Raw genomic sequence first — 18,134 nt, forward strand, 5'->3', positions numbered from 1 at the left:
AATAATAATAATAATAAAATAATTATAGGCAACAAGAAATTTTTTACTCAAGCCCAAGGTTAGAATTCTAAAACAGTGAGAAATGAAAAGCACACAAAAAAGGAAAGGGAGGCTGTTTCCTTGGACCCAGAGATAGTCCTGTTCTGCAGGACTAACATAAAACAGTATATAAATGATTGCCATGCTCTTCATGAGTAAACTGACCAAAGACGAATTTTGCCATCCATGTGACCAGATGCTATGCAGTCTTCCTTTGGGTGACATGCTACACATGTAAAATTGTTCTTAGCATGCTTCTTATTTCTTGATGATGATAAAGTAAACCTAGGAGAAAAAAAATTTCCCTTAATTGTTAAAGTCTCCTGGTAAGTGGTAATGTAGTTAACTAGAAGACAGTTCCCAGCAATAGCGGCCAAAATTGTAGAGCTCAAAATTCAATAAATATAAATGCAGGATTTTTTTTAAAAAGAAAATTTTGATCAAGAATTAAGCATTCTGTTTTGTAAACATGCATTAATATATAATATAAACTTCACATAACTAATATTCTACCATAATAATTTATTTATGGAAGCCACTGACATTAAGTAAAGAAAAGGCAGTCCTTTTAGCAATTTTTTTTGGCCTGGGCAAAGCTTGTTCAAATTTCTCACTGAACCTAAGATTTAGCATGAGGCATAATCAAACCTAAGACATTAGATCTGAGACAAATGGCTAATGCATCTGAAGGGACAAATCCAAAAAGATAAATCTACTTGTTATAACATCTAGTCTATTTCCTATTCTTTGGTTGAATACTTGTCAATCTTCAGGCTCTGAAGAAGTCAGGATCCTTATTACACTAAAAAGAAAGCAATCTTGGCAGGGTAAAAGGGAAGAGGGGGTTATTACTTTCGAATAGTAACTACTCAATGCTTAGCACTAGCTGCTCTAAACATGTCAACTTATTCATCATTATACCTCTGTTAGGTAGATATTATCTCCATTTTAAAGATGGGTTAAATTGAGGTGCACTGAGGATCAAATGGACTAAATCTGATCCAATTTAAACTTACATATCCCAAAGCCTATATTCATTCCTACATCCCTAAAACAGCAATGAGAATCACGTGGTGAAATCTTGTAAAAATACACCCAACTTTGACTCCAAGAATGCAGACTAGAAATTAGGTGTATGGAGCTTTTGGCTGGAAAAAGCTTCCTAGGTTTTGGTGACCAATGGTATGGTTAAAAACTATACCTCCATACTTCACAATCTGACAATCCCTTGTAACATGAAAGTAGGAATGGCCTTGGATTATAGGTATAAGGAAGAAATAAAATTATAAAAACTCTTGAGGGAGTAAAATAAAGTTAATAAAAAAGAATTCTTACCTTGATGTTGTTTTCTTTTTGAAAAAATAAACAGACAAATAAAAGTCCCGTACTGCAGCAACATATACTCCCTGGTATTTCAAAGAGAAGATAAACATTCACAAATATAGTCAACACTCCCAACAAAAAGAAACATCCCCTCCCAACAAAAGTTAACAGTAACAGTAACTTTGTTCAGCTGATAAGAGAATATTAATATGAAACGATATATTCTGCTTTGGCTGTAGAAAGAATAATCATACTCCTAAAACAATGATAGAAAATTAAAAGATCAACTTAGGTCCTAAATCCTAAAACTAGACTCTCAAGCTTAAAGTACAATGATTTAATTTTTTTTCCACTAGGAATAATTTATATATACCAAAATGCAATAAATATACATGTTTGACATACATGTATATCTACATAACCACTGCCACAATCAGGATCTTGAAAATTTCCTTCCTCAGAAATGCCCTCTCCTTCCTCTCTACAGTCATTCCTCAATGTCCCCATCCCCACCCATTTGTTTAGATCACCACAGCTTATTTCTCTGCTTGTTGTAGAATTTAATGTAAATAAAATGGTAAAATATACACTATTTTGTGCTTGGCCTCTGCGGCTCAACATCATCCATCATCTTTTTGAATTTCATCCATGTTCTCATGTGTGTCATTAGCTCCTTTTTAATGCTGACCAGCATCCCATATTCAACAAATATGAATACCTATCATATTTGTTTATTCTCTTGCTGATGAATATTTGGGTTATTTACATTTTGGAGCTACTATGAGTAATCATTCTTGTACACATCATTTTGTAGTTGTGTTTTCATTTCTATGTTGGAACGGAATTGCTGGGTAAATGTATTTAACTTTGCTCTATATCCTGTCAACATTACCTATTCTAGTGGACGTTAAGGTGGTATGTTGCTATGGCTTTACTTTGTATTTAATTGATGACTAACAACACTGAAGAATGCTGACATTGATGTTAAAAAATTTTACTCTGAGAAATGAACTTTTTTCAGAATAATGCCAAAATAATGCTACAAAACTAAAGGCTAAAGAAACATGCCCCTACAGTCATGTCCAGGGCTTTTCATAGCATTTGATTTTAAAAGAGTAAAGTACTGTTAACAGGGAATGGCTAAAGAAATCGCAATATAAACATTAGTTATTATTTATGAAAAACATGTTAGTATACACACATGCTGCAATGTTAAGTAAAAAAAAAAGATAAAAAGACTTCTGATCTTAATTCTTTTTGGGAAAAGTTATTTCATAAATGTTAAGAAAACAACCTAGAAAGGGATTCTTCAATTATCACTGGTCAGATTATAGGTTTTATTTCCTCATTATATTTTTCCGTAACTTCCAAATTTTCTATAATGGGCATATTAATTATGAACAGAGAGGCCATATTTTCTAAAGATACATAGTCTAAGAGAGTTTACAAAGGCAATAGGACAGAATACACAAAAGTAAGGATGACTCCAAAAAATCTATACCATAAATACACGCTAAAGCAGTAAAAAGACTTCTTAGTTACTAATAAAAATATAATAATTCAAGGGAATATAAAATCACTGTAACATAAAATGCCCAGAAGAGACACTACAGGAAAGAAATTTTAGGTACAAAACAGAAAACCAACAAAACAAGATTTACCTCGTTTCCAAAGGCAATGCACTTGGGTGACTGGTTTATGTAATCCAAAACAATGGACAGCTCCTTGGCTTCTACTTCCTGGCTTGATGATTTTGGCAATTTCACTGAAACCAGCTGAAATATATCTAGCCAAAGGAAGCTATATTAATATAAAGCTTCTCTAAAGAGAGCGAACATGTACATTTATTCGTATGAATTTTTTTTTTTTTTTGACACAAAGTATCATTCTGTTGTCCAGGCTGGAGTGCAGTGGCGTGATCTTGGCTCACTGCAACCTCTGCCTCCCAGGTTCAAGCGATTCTCCTGACTCAGCCTCCCGACTAGCTGGGACTTCAGGCATGTGCCACCAAACCTGGCTAATTTTTGTATTTTTAGTAGAGATGGGGTTGGCCAGGCTGGTCTCAAACTCCTGACCAAGTATCTGCCCGCCTTGCCTCCCAAAGTACTGCAATTATAGGCGTGAGCCACCGTGCCTGGCCCTGTGAAACTGCTAATCAGTACTCTAGAATTTATTCAATGCCAAGATAATAATTCTAGGCTAATCTTGAACAAAACATAATTTAAGGTTAGACTCTTTGTTTAAATTAATGAGTTTTAGTGGAAGTCTAATGCCATAAATCATGTACATAAACTCCCCAAATACATAGAACTAGAAATCACCTTGTGTCTTACTGGTGCATTTTATGTTCCAAAGTACTAAGTTGAATGTTAAAATGGAAAGGAATATGAATGTTGGTGAAGTAAGTAGCCAAAAGCAATAAACCATCTGAGAGTTTTCAGAAATACTATCTATGATGGGCCTACCATAATATTTACAGGATAAAATCTCCTTTCCTGTAATATTGGCATATTCTTTTCTTTATATCCCTTTAAAAAATATCTCCTTAAGGTATTATTTTTACTCAGAGTAAAAGCAAAAGTCCTTCCAACAGCGTAGGATGCTATATATAATCTATTCTCCACTGGCTCACTCCCACCTGCCTCCCTTCTCCGATATAGCTGCACAGCCCTTATTCCTCTTATTTAATATTCACTCCTCCAATGTTGCCCATTTCCCTCCCCTGCTTTATTTTTCTATAGACCACCTTTCATCTTACTGTATCACATAACTGATCCAGTTTACTATTGGGACTTATTGTGTGTTTTGTTTTGTGCAACCATAACAGTATCTAGCACATGGTGGGTGCTTAATTAGGTGTTGAATGACTATATGACGCTTAGTCAAAAAATAATACCATCAAAAATAACATGTAAATAAAAGGCTGATTTGTTTTTAAATTAGAGAAGTAACTGCAACATGATTTATTCAGTTTTCTATCAGAGACTCTGGTTTTGGGCTGTGGAACATGAATAACACAAAAAGGTACACATACATATATAATGTATGTTTTTGTATTTGAGTATGAGAGGCCAGTGGTGCAGTAAGCAAGGCAGCTAGCACAGGGTAACTTTTCAAGCCTGACAGACATTTATGTAGCAGCAATCCAGATTTTCATATGCTGGGTGCCCATTATATGCCAAGTACTGAAGACTAATAATAGATTTACTTATGAGAAGAATTTAGATTACAACACAAGATCTTTACTTTAGATCAGTAGTTTTCCACCTGTCTTGCATATTCGACACAACTAGGAAATTTTTTCAGTAAACAACTAGGCCCCAGCATATAGAATCTTATTACTTAAGTTCTTTGCAAGATTCCTATGCGTAGTCGGTGTCTACAATCATGGATAAAAAGTTTTGCTACAGCTACTGGCAACCACTTTTCCAACTGAGGAATCATGGAGTGAGTATAGGAGGTTGTTACCAAACATGAGTGATGAGCAGAATCACCTGGGATGATATTAAAAATGCAGATTCCTAAAGTACATCTCAAACCTAGTGATCAACCGCCAGTCAGGAAGAGTAGGAATCTGAATTTTTCATAAATATGTGAACAGATACCAAGAATCTACATATTCAATAAACAAAACCGAAATTAAACATTAAAAAGACTGCTATGTTTGAAGTAGTCATCTGGCAAGATGACTTAATTATTTTTAAGAACGTTGCCACCTCTAGAACATTTTTTGAAATGTCCTTTGGAGGTGATTTAGTGATTCTCCCACCTCAGCCTCTGAGTAGCTAGGACTGTAGCCACCATTTTTCTTTTTAGAGACAGCGTCGTGGTATATGTTGCCTAGGCTGGTCTCAAACTCTTGACTTCAAGCATTCCTCCTACCTTGGGCTCCCAAAGCACTGGGATTACAGGTGTGAGCCATTATGCCCGGCCCCACTAACCATCTTAAAGCTGCTTCATATTCTTCATTCTGAACAGAACTGCATTGTATGGAGGATACCACAGAGTGTGGTGGCATTCTTGAATTTGGGGATCAGAAAATTTCTTTAGATGTGTCCTCACGTCACTGTTCTGTTTTATTAAATTCTATGATAAAGGACAATTATGTCATCACTGACAATATTCCAGGAATTCCTACAATGCTGATGCACAGCAATTTCAATGGACTAATGTCTCAAAGACAGTGAAAATGTAATTAATAACTTAGTCACACTATTATTCTTAATACCAACCAATTTTCTTTGCCGTTTCCTACCCTGACTCAAGACAGTAAGAAGTGTTCAATGATGGATAAAATGATAGTGATGCTTAAGAATAACAGATTTAAGTTCAGTAGGAAAACAAATTCTATCCACCTTTGCAAAGCAGATTTAAAATTTGAGCTTTGCAGTCTATTATTACAACCACATATCAAATTCCCTCACTGCATATCTCAGAACTCATACAAAGCCTCTCCAAATAAACACAATAATGACAAAAGCAATTTAAATGACCACTCTAAAAACTGTTAGCTTTAGATTAAAACCAAATGTTAAATTTTGAGGAAGTGTAAAATGTAACAAGCCACTCTGTGCCATATAGAGTAAGTAATTATACTATACCTGGTTTTTCTTTATTTACTGTAACAAAGACAGAATCCTCAGCTTGGGCAACAGTAAACAGGGCATGAAGTTTACATCCAACTATGAAAGTCTGAAAGATAAAGAGCACCATAGTGTTTACTGCCTGTTCCCTCCAGTAGAACATAAGATCCATTAGGGCAGGGATTTTTATCTATTTTGCTCTTGCTGTATTCCCAACATAAGGAGAGTACGTAGCCTACAGAAGACAACTGCTTTGTATTTGTTAAACACCCTCTCAAGTTTCCTACATACAGATCTGATTCTTTTTAATGGCTGTATGGTACTGTATTGAATGAATGCATCATAATTTTAACTGATATCAAGGTCATATTTAACTTTTTTCCTGCTGTCAACAATGTTATAAGGACTACATGTACAGGTCATTATTTTAACAAGAGATTCTTAGAGGTTAGGCTGCTGGAGCAAAACGTGTTTACTAATTTTAGTTTTAACTATCATTGTGTACAAAGTGCCTGTTTCTCTGTACTTTACCTATCACTAGATTTTTTTCAATCTACAATTTGGCTAAACTTATGGGGGAAATACTATGTCATTTGTTTTAATTTCTGTTTCTTTATTAATGAGTTTAAACATCTCTTCATATTTATTGGCTACCTGTATTTCTTTTTCTTTGAATTTACATATTCCTACTTTATGCCAATTTCTCCTACAAGGCTATTAGTTTTTCCTTATTGGTTTTTGGGAATATTTTTGTATATTTGGAATAATATTTTCTGTAAATATTTTCTCCCAGCTTTAACTTGTTTTTTAAGTGGAAACTTTTTATGTAGTCAATTTTTTTTTTTTATGTTATTCTGTAACTTGCTTAGGAAATCGATTTAAATATTAGAAACAGTACATCGACCATTATATTACATTGCCTTTAATTTTCACATAAGGAAAAGTAAAGATCAATCCACATACCTTTATTAAGATGCCATCTATATAGTCCCACAGTTTAATTGTGCCATCAAGGGAACAAGAATACAGCTAAAAGGGTGAAACAGTACAAAATTGATAAAAAAAAACAAGGAAACTCATCAAGATATCACATGAATAATTAAATGCTGATCAGGGACATTTTCTATTCATTAATTGTTACCTTTAAAGAGTTACAGTCATTTATCTATATTGCTTCTGTGAAACAATCTTTTCACAGCTCTCTGCAAGAAGCTGATCTATCCATTTCAAGTTTCAAATAAAAGAGAGAGGAAAAAAGTCAACCTTCTATCTTGAAGAGTGAGATGATAAGGTTGTGAAGGAGATTTGAAAACACCTAGGTACAGTGGGTTCCACCTACAATCTCAGCACTTTGGGAGGCTCAGGTAGGTGTATCACTTGAGGCCAAGAGTTTGAGACCAGCCTGGCCAATATGGTGAAACTCCATCTCTGGTGAAAACACAAAAATTGGCCAGGTGTGGTGGCACATCCTGTAATCCCAGCTACTTGGAAAGCTGAGGGTGCAGTGAGCTGAGATCACATCGCTGTACTCCAGCCTGGGCAGCAGAGGGAGACTCAAACAAAAAAAAGTACTTAACAGCTCGTTGCTCTTTCTGCCAGAACTCAGTTTTATTAGCCAAACTCCTTTCACCTTATGAGTATTAAAACAGTGCTTCTCAAGTGACTGAAGAATATTCTGTGTAAAAAAAATTTCTTCTAATCCATCAAGGACCAATACTTTCATAAAATACAATAGAAATTACAATGTGCTAGGATGCTGTGGCAATGTCAAAGTGTTTTGTGACACTCACTTTCTGTACCGTCATATAGAATGGTAACCAATGATTTAGGATGCTGGACTGTGGAGCATACTTTGGTAGCACCAAAAGACCTTAGTAACACACAGGTTTATTTTTGTCCTAGTGCACTTAATTTTATTAAGTTTCTGCTAGATTTTTGTTGTTGCTGTTGTTGTTACAGGAAAATACTTTGCTTATAATGTTTACAAATAATTTTAATATTTTTAAAGAAAGTGGCAATTTTAGGATTTCTGCAAATAGAGACATAGAGAAGAGAACTTTTAAAATGTTGGAATAAAACCATATTATCTATCCAAGTCAAAAAATTATACTAACTAGGAAATTTATATCCCAATGACTGCATATAAGAATCATAAATATATATAGACTAGTAAAATGTAACAAGTAAAAACATAATAACTGTCAAAACAATGGTTAATACACAAATTCTGTGACTCCTAAGTCCAGAATTGCTGCCCCTACACCTCAACCAAATCTACTGAAAGTTAATAAAACCTGATTTTAACTTTCAGTCACCTGAAACAAAGCTGTTATGCAATGTGTATACTTTTTTTTTTTGGCTATAAAATTTAGTATATGGGCTTCACAAATTTCAATTTTAACAAAATAATATTTTTGCTATTAAAAACATTCAAATGCTACACACAGCGATAAACTTTTGTCAAACTCTCAGAGGGCAACAAGGATAAAATACGTACTTGGATCCTGCAGAAAAGTTACTTAACTTTGGTTTTTAGGAGTAGCTAATTTAATTTTGGAAAGAAAAGATTGGTGCTACTTTAGTTCCTTTGGAGTAAGAGTGAATGGCAATGCAAATCCACTTAATAATTTCCAAGTTGGCTGTGACTAATCCAGGAAAATGGAATTTGATTAAAAATGAGAACAAAACCAAAATATTGTTGAGATAAAATTTTAGTAGATTTGCTAAAATTTAAGAACAGAATTAAAATGACCATTTCATAATTCTTGAATACTGAGAAACAAGGGCTACTTTACTGGGGAAGTGGGAAAGTCTGTATTAAATTAAATTCCCAAATTTGTCTTGAAACTAACTGGTTGACCCACTCACCAAAGAAATTTTCTCATCTAGACACTGGTCTTAAGACTAGGCAACATCTAGAGTAAGCTAGAGCCTCACTTCTAAAGGAACAGATCTACCAAATCAATACCTCTTGGCCAACACTTTTCAAAATGTGTCCCAGAAACCAAATGGTTCAGAAGTCAAGTAAGTTTAAGAAAAACCAAATACTACATACCCCTTTTGGGTATTTGCGATATATGTAAGGGGACCTAAGAAGACCTACAATCAAGAAATAGATTTAACTGTGCCTAGCCCTGAATTTCAGAAACTCATACAGCCAAGAACATTCTTCTCAAGTAACACCTATTAGCATTCCCTGGAACAAATGGTTCATAGAATAAACTATGGGCAATGTAGTTTAGTAAGTGAAAAATACCTTACACCTGAAGATAAACAAATATTTTACTTATAACCTGGAAGGTTTCCCAGCCAAATTCAACTCAAATTTTTCTGTCAAGAACAAAACCACTCTTAAACTATTCAGCTATAAACTGTTTGACACCTGTAGATGGTTGTTGGGGTTGAGTTGGATTCCAGTCACCAGATTTCTGTGCCCATGCAGTATGTGTACACACTCTTCTGTAGCTGTGCTGTAAACTTTAACAAAGTCTCCAGAGACACAGAAGATATACCTGGAAAAAAAAAAAAGAAAAGCAAGTTTCACATACTGTTATTAGTCTGTTTTCATGCTGCTGAAAAAGATAAAACCGAGACTGGGTAATTCATAAAGGAAAGAGGTTTAATGGAGTTACAGTTCCATGTGGCTGGGGAGGCTTCACAATCATGGCAGAAGATGAAAGACGAGTCTTACATGGTGGCAGGCAAAAAGAAAACTTGTGCAGGGAGCTCCCGTTTATAAAGCTATGAGCTTTCATGAGACTCATTCACTACCACAAGAACAGAATGGGGGAAACTGCCCCCATGATTAGTTATCTCCAACTGAGTACCCCCAACAACACATGGAAATTATTGGAGCTACAATTCAAGATGAGGTTTGGGTGGGGACACAGCCAAATCATATCACATACTCAATAGGTAGTACGATCTTTTTATTATCCATGATAAAAATGCAACAGAGGTTTCTTTCAGTACAGTTTAAGAACTGAATATTCAAACTCGTGTGCCTTTTGTCTATGGGGACATCTATGACCAATCAGTTCACTAACTCAGAAGAGATTAATGATGCCAATGTCATATCTCTTGCCTGTTGGTAGAGAAAGGCTTTAAATTATTTAAATTATCCTGCAAAGATAGCCAACTTAATAACCAAGTTGCCTGCTCATTAAATGGATGCAGACACTGTGCTAGTCACTATCAACTATTACTCTTCAATAGTACTGCCAACAGGAGTGTCTTTCCATGTCCCCAACATCTCCATGGTTCACTGGCAACACTGGCTTGCAAATGCCAAGTCAAAGGTTCTGCTCTAGTTGGTGAGGTCTGGGCCTCTTGTACAGAAAAATACAAAGACTTTATTCCATTTTTTTTCTTGTTGCTGAAATGCTGGCTTTGCTTTATCTTTCTGGATTTCTTTCACATAGTAGTGGCTACTGAATTACAAAATGTGGTTAAGTTGGGACATTACTTGACTGTTTTCATGATATTATCACAGAACAAGGCTCAGAAATATAAATCTTGTATCTTCCAAGTAAAAAATGTTTGCTCTGTGCCCATTATATCTACAGTAGTATTCTCTTATTTATAGTTTCATTTTCCCTCGCTTTAACTACCTAGTCATAATTCATAAGTTTAAAATTGTATGCCATTCTCAGTATAGTGATTAATGCTCTTGTCCCACCTGAGACATGAATCATTCCTTTTTTCAACTTTCTCTGCTGTTGACAAATCCAACCATTAGTCGCTTAGAAACTGTCTAGGTTATCCCATCCACTACTGCTGTATTGCAGTACTTATGTTCAAGTAACCCTTATTTTACTTAATAATGGCCCCAAGTGTAAGACTAGTGATGCTGACATATTGATATAATTGTTCTATTTTATTAGTTATTATGTTAATCTCTGTACTTAATTTATAACTTAAACTTTATCATACTTAAGTATGTATAGGAAAAAATGTAGTATATATAGAGTTTGGTACTATCTGTGGTTCTAGGAATCCACTGGGGGTCCTGGAACATATCCCTTGTGGACAAAGGAGGTCTGTATTACAACACACTAAGAGTACATCTGTTGCAAACTGGGGCCACTACTATCCTATTTTGTCAGTTCTAAGATACTTGATTTTTGCATGTTCATCTCTCTGAAATTAGGATGCATCTTATAATCAATGGAATCTTTTAAGTGCTCTCATTTATGAGGCATGGTTGTATGAAATGGTATAAGATCAAGAACGTACAAGCAACAAAGCATTTGAGGTATACAGCCTCCGTCTTCTCAATTCCCATGAGTACTTCAGAGGCTTAACATCTGCAGCCTGGACCACTCTTGAGGGCTTTCTACAGTCTCTAGGTACAGTCCTTCAATGCAGCTTTCACATTCACACCAGACTAATTTTGCAAATTTGACCCTATCACATCAACAGGTGAAATTAAGTTAAAATCCTTCAATGTTTTCCCTCTGCCTTTAGGAAATGATCCAAACTCCTGGTAGTCTGATGCTAGTCTAACTTGGACTACTTTTTCACTTAACACTGTGCTCTATTAAAGTAGTTCACAACTCCAACAATTTCCCCCATCCCCCTAGACACACCCTATCAGTATCAAGAGGTCCTTTAGACATGGCTTCCTTGAGACAGTAGGTGGCAACTGTTGGCCAAGAAACATTCCCTAATTGATTCTGATAAGCTTCCTCAGAAAAAAAGAATTTTCTCTCTTCTCGTTTTTCAGCAAAGAACACTGGCTTCAATTACTTAAATGCAACCCTTTAAAGTCAACTTTCTCTCCATGATTATGCACTTTCTGCTATCTACATAGAACATGTTTTCTTTTTCTTTTTTTAAGTTTTAAAGTAACTTTATTTACTTTTGTGGAGGTCAAGTGCTATGTTGTTTGCATTACAATATTTACTCAAATTATTTTAATACAATATGAAATATATATTATCATTTCCAATCTGCAGATGAGAAATTCTAGGCTGAAACATTAAATCATTGACTCAAACTCATACAATTGGTCAGGTACAGAGCTTACCTTAAGTTTTCTTGACACTTAATAAACACGTTAATAGTAGTAGACGTATGTCACTATAAGTAAATAAACATATACCTAGTCAGGTTTTTCAAAAATTTTTAGTTAAAGGGGAATACAACCAGAGTATTTGTTTTACAGTGCTTTCTTTTTTCTTTCTTTTTTTTAAATTATACTTTAAGTTTTGGGGTACCTGTGCAGAACGTGCTGGTTTGTTACATAGGTATACACGTGCCATGGTGGTTTGCTGCATCCACCCACCAGGCATCTACATTAGGTATTTCACCTAATGTTAACCACCCCCAATGCTCCCACCCCCTCTATTCCTTCCCTACCCCTCCAAACCCCGCAACTGGCCCCAGTGTGTGATGTTCCCTTCCCTGTGTCCACGTGTTCTCACTATTCAATACTCAGTTATAAGTGAGAACATGTGGATAGAACACGATTTTCTAACTTCTGTTTTTTTTTAATTTCCAAAGAGTAAGCTTTTTATTTTTTAACTTTTAATTTTGAAATAATTTTAGATTTATAGAAGAATTAAAGTTCCTGTATACACGCCACCTAGCTTCTACTAATGTTAGCACTTTACATAAGCACAGCACATTAGTCAAAACTAAGTTATTAACATTGGTACATGACTATTAACTACACAATTTATTTGGAGTTCTTCACTTTTTCCATTAATGTCTTTTTTGTGTTCCTAGAACCCAATCCAGCATACCACATCAGTTATCACATCTTAGAACCTTCCAATCAGTGACAGGTCTTTCCTATTTCTCAGGACTCTGACTACTGCTTTAAGATTCAGCTCAGAATTTTCTCCCGGAAGCCCTTCCTCATCTTCTCATTCTAGATCAGCACCAGTCCTAATGTGCCTCTACATGACGGTGGGCTTAGCTCCATCACAGAACTTACCATAACGCATTAAGACTGTCTGTGTACTATGTTTCTCCTCTACCAGACTGCGAGTTCTTTGAGGTGAGACAATGCTTCCACTTATAACAATAATAGTAGGTCAAACACAAATGGATTCAAATGCCAGCTTTATCATGTATTTGCTGAATGATATTAGAGAATTTACTTAACCTCTTTAAACTTCATATTTCCACTTACAGTTACCCACTGTAAAATGCAAATAACACTTTCTCATAAAGTTTAAGTGAAACAATGCATGCAAATGCAAACTTAGCATACACAGTAAGCACTCACTAAATAGGGATAATACCTTAACCTTGTAGACTGGAAGGTGTGTAATGCACCCAACCACAACACCTGTCGCATAGGATTCATCTTTGTTGAGAAAGTGAAGAAGTAAGAAATTTGGGATGTTCCAAGCCGGAACCAGGATTTAAACTAGGCTCTGAAGGATGTACGATTTAATTGGTAGGAAGAAAAAACAGCAACATAAGTAAAAGCATGGAAATAGCCTGATCATGTACAAGACACAGAGAATGTACTTATCTGACAAGCAAAGTGTGTACAATGGGTAGTATCAGGAAACAGTTGGGTAAGAAGACTTAAGCTGTATCAGGGAAGGGACTGAAAGCCACATAGAAGAACTACAGTTAAGGAGGCAACAAAAAACTGTTACAGAGTTCTGGGCAAGAGTAGGAATAAGAGTTAGAGTAATAATGTTATAACAGTAACAACTTGGGAAAATTGTTACAGCGGCAATACTCAGTGATCTGCAAGGGAAAAATACTGAGTTTGGGACACTAGCTTGTGGACAATTTAGGAATGCGAAAGGCAAGGATGACCCATTGTTTCAGTTTTCTCTCCCCTAGCAACCCCAATGCAATAATTCATAGCACTATATAACTGGGAGATGCAGCAGACTAGGGTGCAAACGGAACTGGACTGAGAGTCAGTAATATCTAATATGACAACACCAGAAACTTTCATGTAATACCCACTTGCCCCTCACAACAACCCACTAAAGTAGTCAGAACAGAGTTTTTGTTCTAGTTTCAAGAGGAGGCTGCCAAAATTCCACAAGTGTGTCATTTTACTATTTTGTCTTTCTTGATAAGCATTTTGAGGTAAAATACAAAATTGCCTTATTCCTCTTTGTATAAGGCAGCCAATTCCTTATACTACCTTGTAGATAATCTTCAAATATTTGCTGAGTCCATTATAACCCTGTTCATTTGTTAGACAACTGGTTTTAAGTATTAGCTTATATATAGATGATGACAAAAAGAAAAAAAATCTCTACATTCTGACCAAGTTCCCCAAACTTCAGTCCTGAATTTCTGCCTAATACTACCCATATTCACCTGGTTGTTTTACAGGTACCTTAGAGTTAACAAACCGGAACAGAACTCTATCTCCCCATTAACACTGACTGTGAAATCACTCTAAAACCCTGTCTCTCTTCTCCATGTTCAGTATTACCTTAGTTTGGGCAAAAGAGATTTCTTGCTTGAATGCCTGCACTGGTCTTCTAACCACTGGTTTCTATTCTTCCAGAGTCTTTTCCTGCCATCTCTTATACCTGATGCTGCAATACACTGACTCAATACCCCCAGTTTTCAAGGCCCCCAGATTTCAAGCTTGTTTGCCTGGCATTCCATCCCCCAGTATCACTGGTGAGGCAAACTCTTGCCAGTGATACAAGATCCACTACTGAAGGGAAAATTGACTATGTAACTCCCTCTTCTATGCCATCACTGTACTTTGAGTATACCAGCCTATCCAGCTCTCGTTTCTCCACCCACCAACATGTACCATGGAGCTTTACAGTTTTCAGGTTAACATTATCAAAGAAACACAATCAGATTACAACTGATTACTGCTGTCCCCTTAAAGAATTAAAAAATCATTCTCTCTGATCCAAACAACAGCCAACAAATGGCTGCACGTGTCCTTTCCAAACTCATTTCCCAATACGTCCCTTGATATATACCATTCTTACTATACTGTTCTTCTGTTGAACAGGCTGGTAGCTAACTGTACCAGCCTGTTCAACAGAAATCACTTCTTTCTTGCTTACACTGTACTCCCTACCTGAAATGTCTTCTGTCCATATTCCCCAGTTAAAATACCATCTAGGCCTAGCACAAATGTCATTTGCTCAGCAACGTTCTCCATCTTTCTTAGTTTGAAGTAATCTCTTCTTATGAACTCCTTCCTACAGGACCACAGTATGCAATACCTGTTACTGAGTATCCCTTTTACTCACTGGACTGTAAGCTCCTTGAAGACAAGATCAATATTAAAATTATCTTAGTTTTTGTCATTGCAGCATGTTATACATAATACATAGTTGACAAATACTTGAAAAATGAATTGTTGGGCTTAGCAAATGAAACACACAATGGACCTTGTTATAATAAATAAGGTGTAGAAACAGTACATTGAGGAAGAAACTGGTTACATGGATATAAGTCCGAAGTGGCAGAGCTTTGACAGCCTCTGTTTCTTTCTCTGATTCACAAGATCAATGTCAACAAAGACTAAGGACTCATTTTTTTTTTTTTTTTGGCTTCTAAGGCACTTTATGAACGCTCTTTCAGTCATACATGCATTGCTGTCAACAACTAATTGTCATACACTCATATGCAGAATATTGTGGGGGGTGGGCCAGGCAGAGTGGCTCACTGTAATCTCTGCACGTTGGGAGCTTCAGATAAGCAGATCACTTGAGGCCAGGCGCTCCAGAGCAGCCTGGCCAACATGGCAAAATCCCCTCTGTACTAAAAATGCAAAAATTAGCTGCGCGTGGCAGCACATACCTATAAAATCTTGCTACTCAAGAGGCAGAGGTACCAGAATCACTTGAACCAGGGAGGCAGAGGTTGCAGTGAGCTGCGATCGAGCCCCTGCACTCCAGCCTGTGTGACAGATTGAGACTCTGTATACCCCCAACCCCGCCAAAAAAAAAAAAAAACAATATTGTGAGGGCTGCAAACTTTCATAAGATACTACCTTTACTCTTATAAGACGGAAAGGGCTTTTTGTTTTTATTACGTGTCACTCTACCTTAAGTGATTTGAAAACCTGACAATACAGCAATAATGATTACAGCTACATACACTGAGCCATTAAATATCTGGCCTTGTCTGCAGGCATTTAATCCTCCCAATAACCATGTGAAATGAACTAAATATTATCCCTGTTTACAGATGATAGCAATTGAGGCAAAGATTAAGAAACGTACAAAGGCTTCATAATGTAAGATTTGGATTTTGAAGCCAGGGAGTGGTTTGGTTTCCAGCTACACTGAGTAAAGAGACCAAGTCTTAGCGTATTTTTATCTCATAAAGAATCTATGTTTTCATGTAAAGTTCCAAAAAGACTGCCACTATGCTCTATGGTTCAGGGGTGAGGGGTGGGTAGGAAAAGAGGAATACTTTTAGGTTTTAGTCACTCCAAACATGATTCTGTACGAGAGAATAGGTACTGCAAAAGTAGTGGCATATACATCCATCACATCCATGCCCAGACCATTTTCCAGGCGCCCGAGCACCCTCCAGATCCTTGACACGGAGACTTGCCCCAGGGCCTCTCAATCTACCTGCAGGTAAACTGTCCAGGAATCGGGTGGGGGTACCTCTGGGTACCTTGGGGATCCCCCACAGGCGCGTGTTCTCCGTTAAAGCTGATAACCTCCGGGCGAGTCCGAACGCTACTGATAGTTCCTTCTCCCCGACCCTCGGGAAACTGACGCTCTGCCCCTCAGCCAAGAAAGCGCGGTGCCCCACATACTTAGAATCCGCAGAGAACACAGCTCTCCTAAAGTTCAATTCGCTGCCGCCGCAACGAACCACGCGGATGTTCTCCTCCTCCACCATCTTTGCGCAGTCGCAGAATGGCTAATCGCTGGTCCCGCCCTGAACTTCCTATATTCATTCGGCAATAGGGCTGTTCCCAGCCCTAAGAACCCACCCACGGGGCCTTCTAGGCCTGAGACTCCATGGTCGGACGCACGGCCTATGCAGCCATCTTTCGTGTGGGCAATGTCAAACTAAGACACTTGTAAGAAAAGGTGAAAGGAAAACAGAGACTCAAAGACAATCCGTTTTTATTATATACCTCTACACAATTATTTAATACTGACATATTTCTTTCCGGCCTTGTCAAACTGACTCTATGGCTTTTTCCGCCAGAAGGGAAAGGTGGCGCACAATGCACCACGTGACCTCCAGTCGTCTTCTCCACCCCCTCAACCCCCGCCCAGGCGGCGTCGCTTTTTTGTGTCTGTGATCCTGGCGCTGCGGGATGACGCAAGCCTCTCGCGTCTCTGGGTTTCTTGGTCGCCGCCTTGAGTTATTGGGCGGAAAGGTAGATTTCTCCTTCTCGTACGGCGTTTTTGTCCCTCTCATTGGCCTTTCTCCTGTTCCTGTAAGCATCGCGTAGGTTCCTACAGAATCTCCACAGCTCCTAGGGCCTGGCTTTCTTCCTTTGGGAATCTGGCTCCTACTCCGGGATTCTGGTGCATCTTCCCCAACTTTTAAGTGTAGCTGCTCTGGCTAATCTGACATTCGGCCAGTCCCGCCAAATTTCAGGGCGCTGCTCTCTGGTTGCCTTGATTTTACCTTTTCACATTAATGGATAGAGCCCGTGGGTTAGGAACCCCTAAAATCCAAAGATGTTTATTTTTGCAAGTTTATCTTCAGTTTTCCTTTTTAAAGTTACACGTACTTGGACCCTGTATATTGTGATGCCTATCTTGATTTCACTCCTTGATTTGTCACAAGTATAGTCACATGCCACATAAGGATCTTTCAGTCAATGCATATAACAAGGTGTTTCCGTAAGATTATAATACTGTGTGTTTACTGTACCTTTTCTGTGTTTAGGTACACAAATACTATTCTCTTACAGTTGCCTGTAATATTGAGTACTGTGACATGCTGTTCAGATATGTAGCCTAGAAGCAATCAGCTATAACGTAGCCTAGGTGTGTAGTAGGTTGTACCATCTACGTTTGTGTAAGTACACTCTATGATGTTAACACAATGATGAAATCACCTAACATGCATTTCTTAGAACATATCCCATCATTAAGCCACACATGATTATACTCATACGTTTATTTATTGTGGAGAAATACGATACTCACAAAGGTCAAGACATATCCTGGGACAGCATCAGTGTAAAAATCAGAGATAAATGTACTTTTTACTGAGAAGTCTATTATAAGTGCTCAAAACTTTATTATT

The 18,134-nt window shown here is 37.1% G+C and overlaps 1 protein-coding gene across 2 annotated transcripts in view; it reads right to left on the reverse strand.

Annotated features, from left to right (window-relative positions):
- The window catches only part of WDR75 (WD repeat domain 75), a 33,936-nt gene extending 17,112 nt beyond the window's left edge, over positions 1 to 16,824 (reverse strand). The window contains exons 1-7 of one of the 2 annotated variants that reach the window (XM_017500740.2): positions 16,678 to 16,823; positions 9,328 to 9,457; positions 6,909 to 6,974; positions 5,964 to 6,054; positions 3,024 to 3,148; positions 1,375 to 1,445; positions 205 to 324 (exon numbers count right to left, since the gene is read on the reverse strand). In XM_017500740.2, the coding sequence (XP_017356229.1) occupies positions 205 to 324; positions 1,375 to 1,445; positions 3,024 to 3,148; positions 5,964 to 6,054; positions 6,909 to 6,974; positions 9,328 to 9,457; positions 16,678 to 16,763 (689 nt within the window). In that variant the 5' untranslated portion in view covers positions 16,764 to 16,823. Of the gene's footprint in view, positions 1 to 204; positions 325 to 1,374; positions 1,446 to 3,023; positions 3,149 to 5,963; positions 6,055 to 6,908; positions 6,975 to 9,327; positions 9,458 to 16,677 lie in introns of both variants that reach the window. The other variant, XM_037728569.1, reaches the window with a different exon arrangement.
- Positions 16,825 to 18,134: the final 1,310 nt, after the last annotated feature.

The sequence above is a fragment of the Cebus imitator genome, unplaced genomic scaffold (genome assembly GCF_001604975.1).
Source record: "Cebus imitator isolate Cc_AM_T3 unplaced genomic scaffold, Cebus_imitator-1.0 Scaffold268, whole genome shotgun sequence".
NCBI classification, from domain to species: domain Eukaryota; kingdom Metazoa; phylum Chordata; class Mammalia; order Primates; family Cebidae; genus Cebus; species Cebus imitator.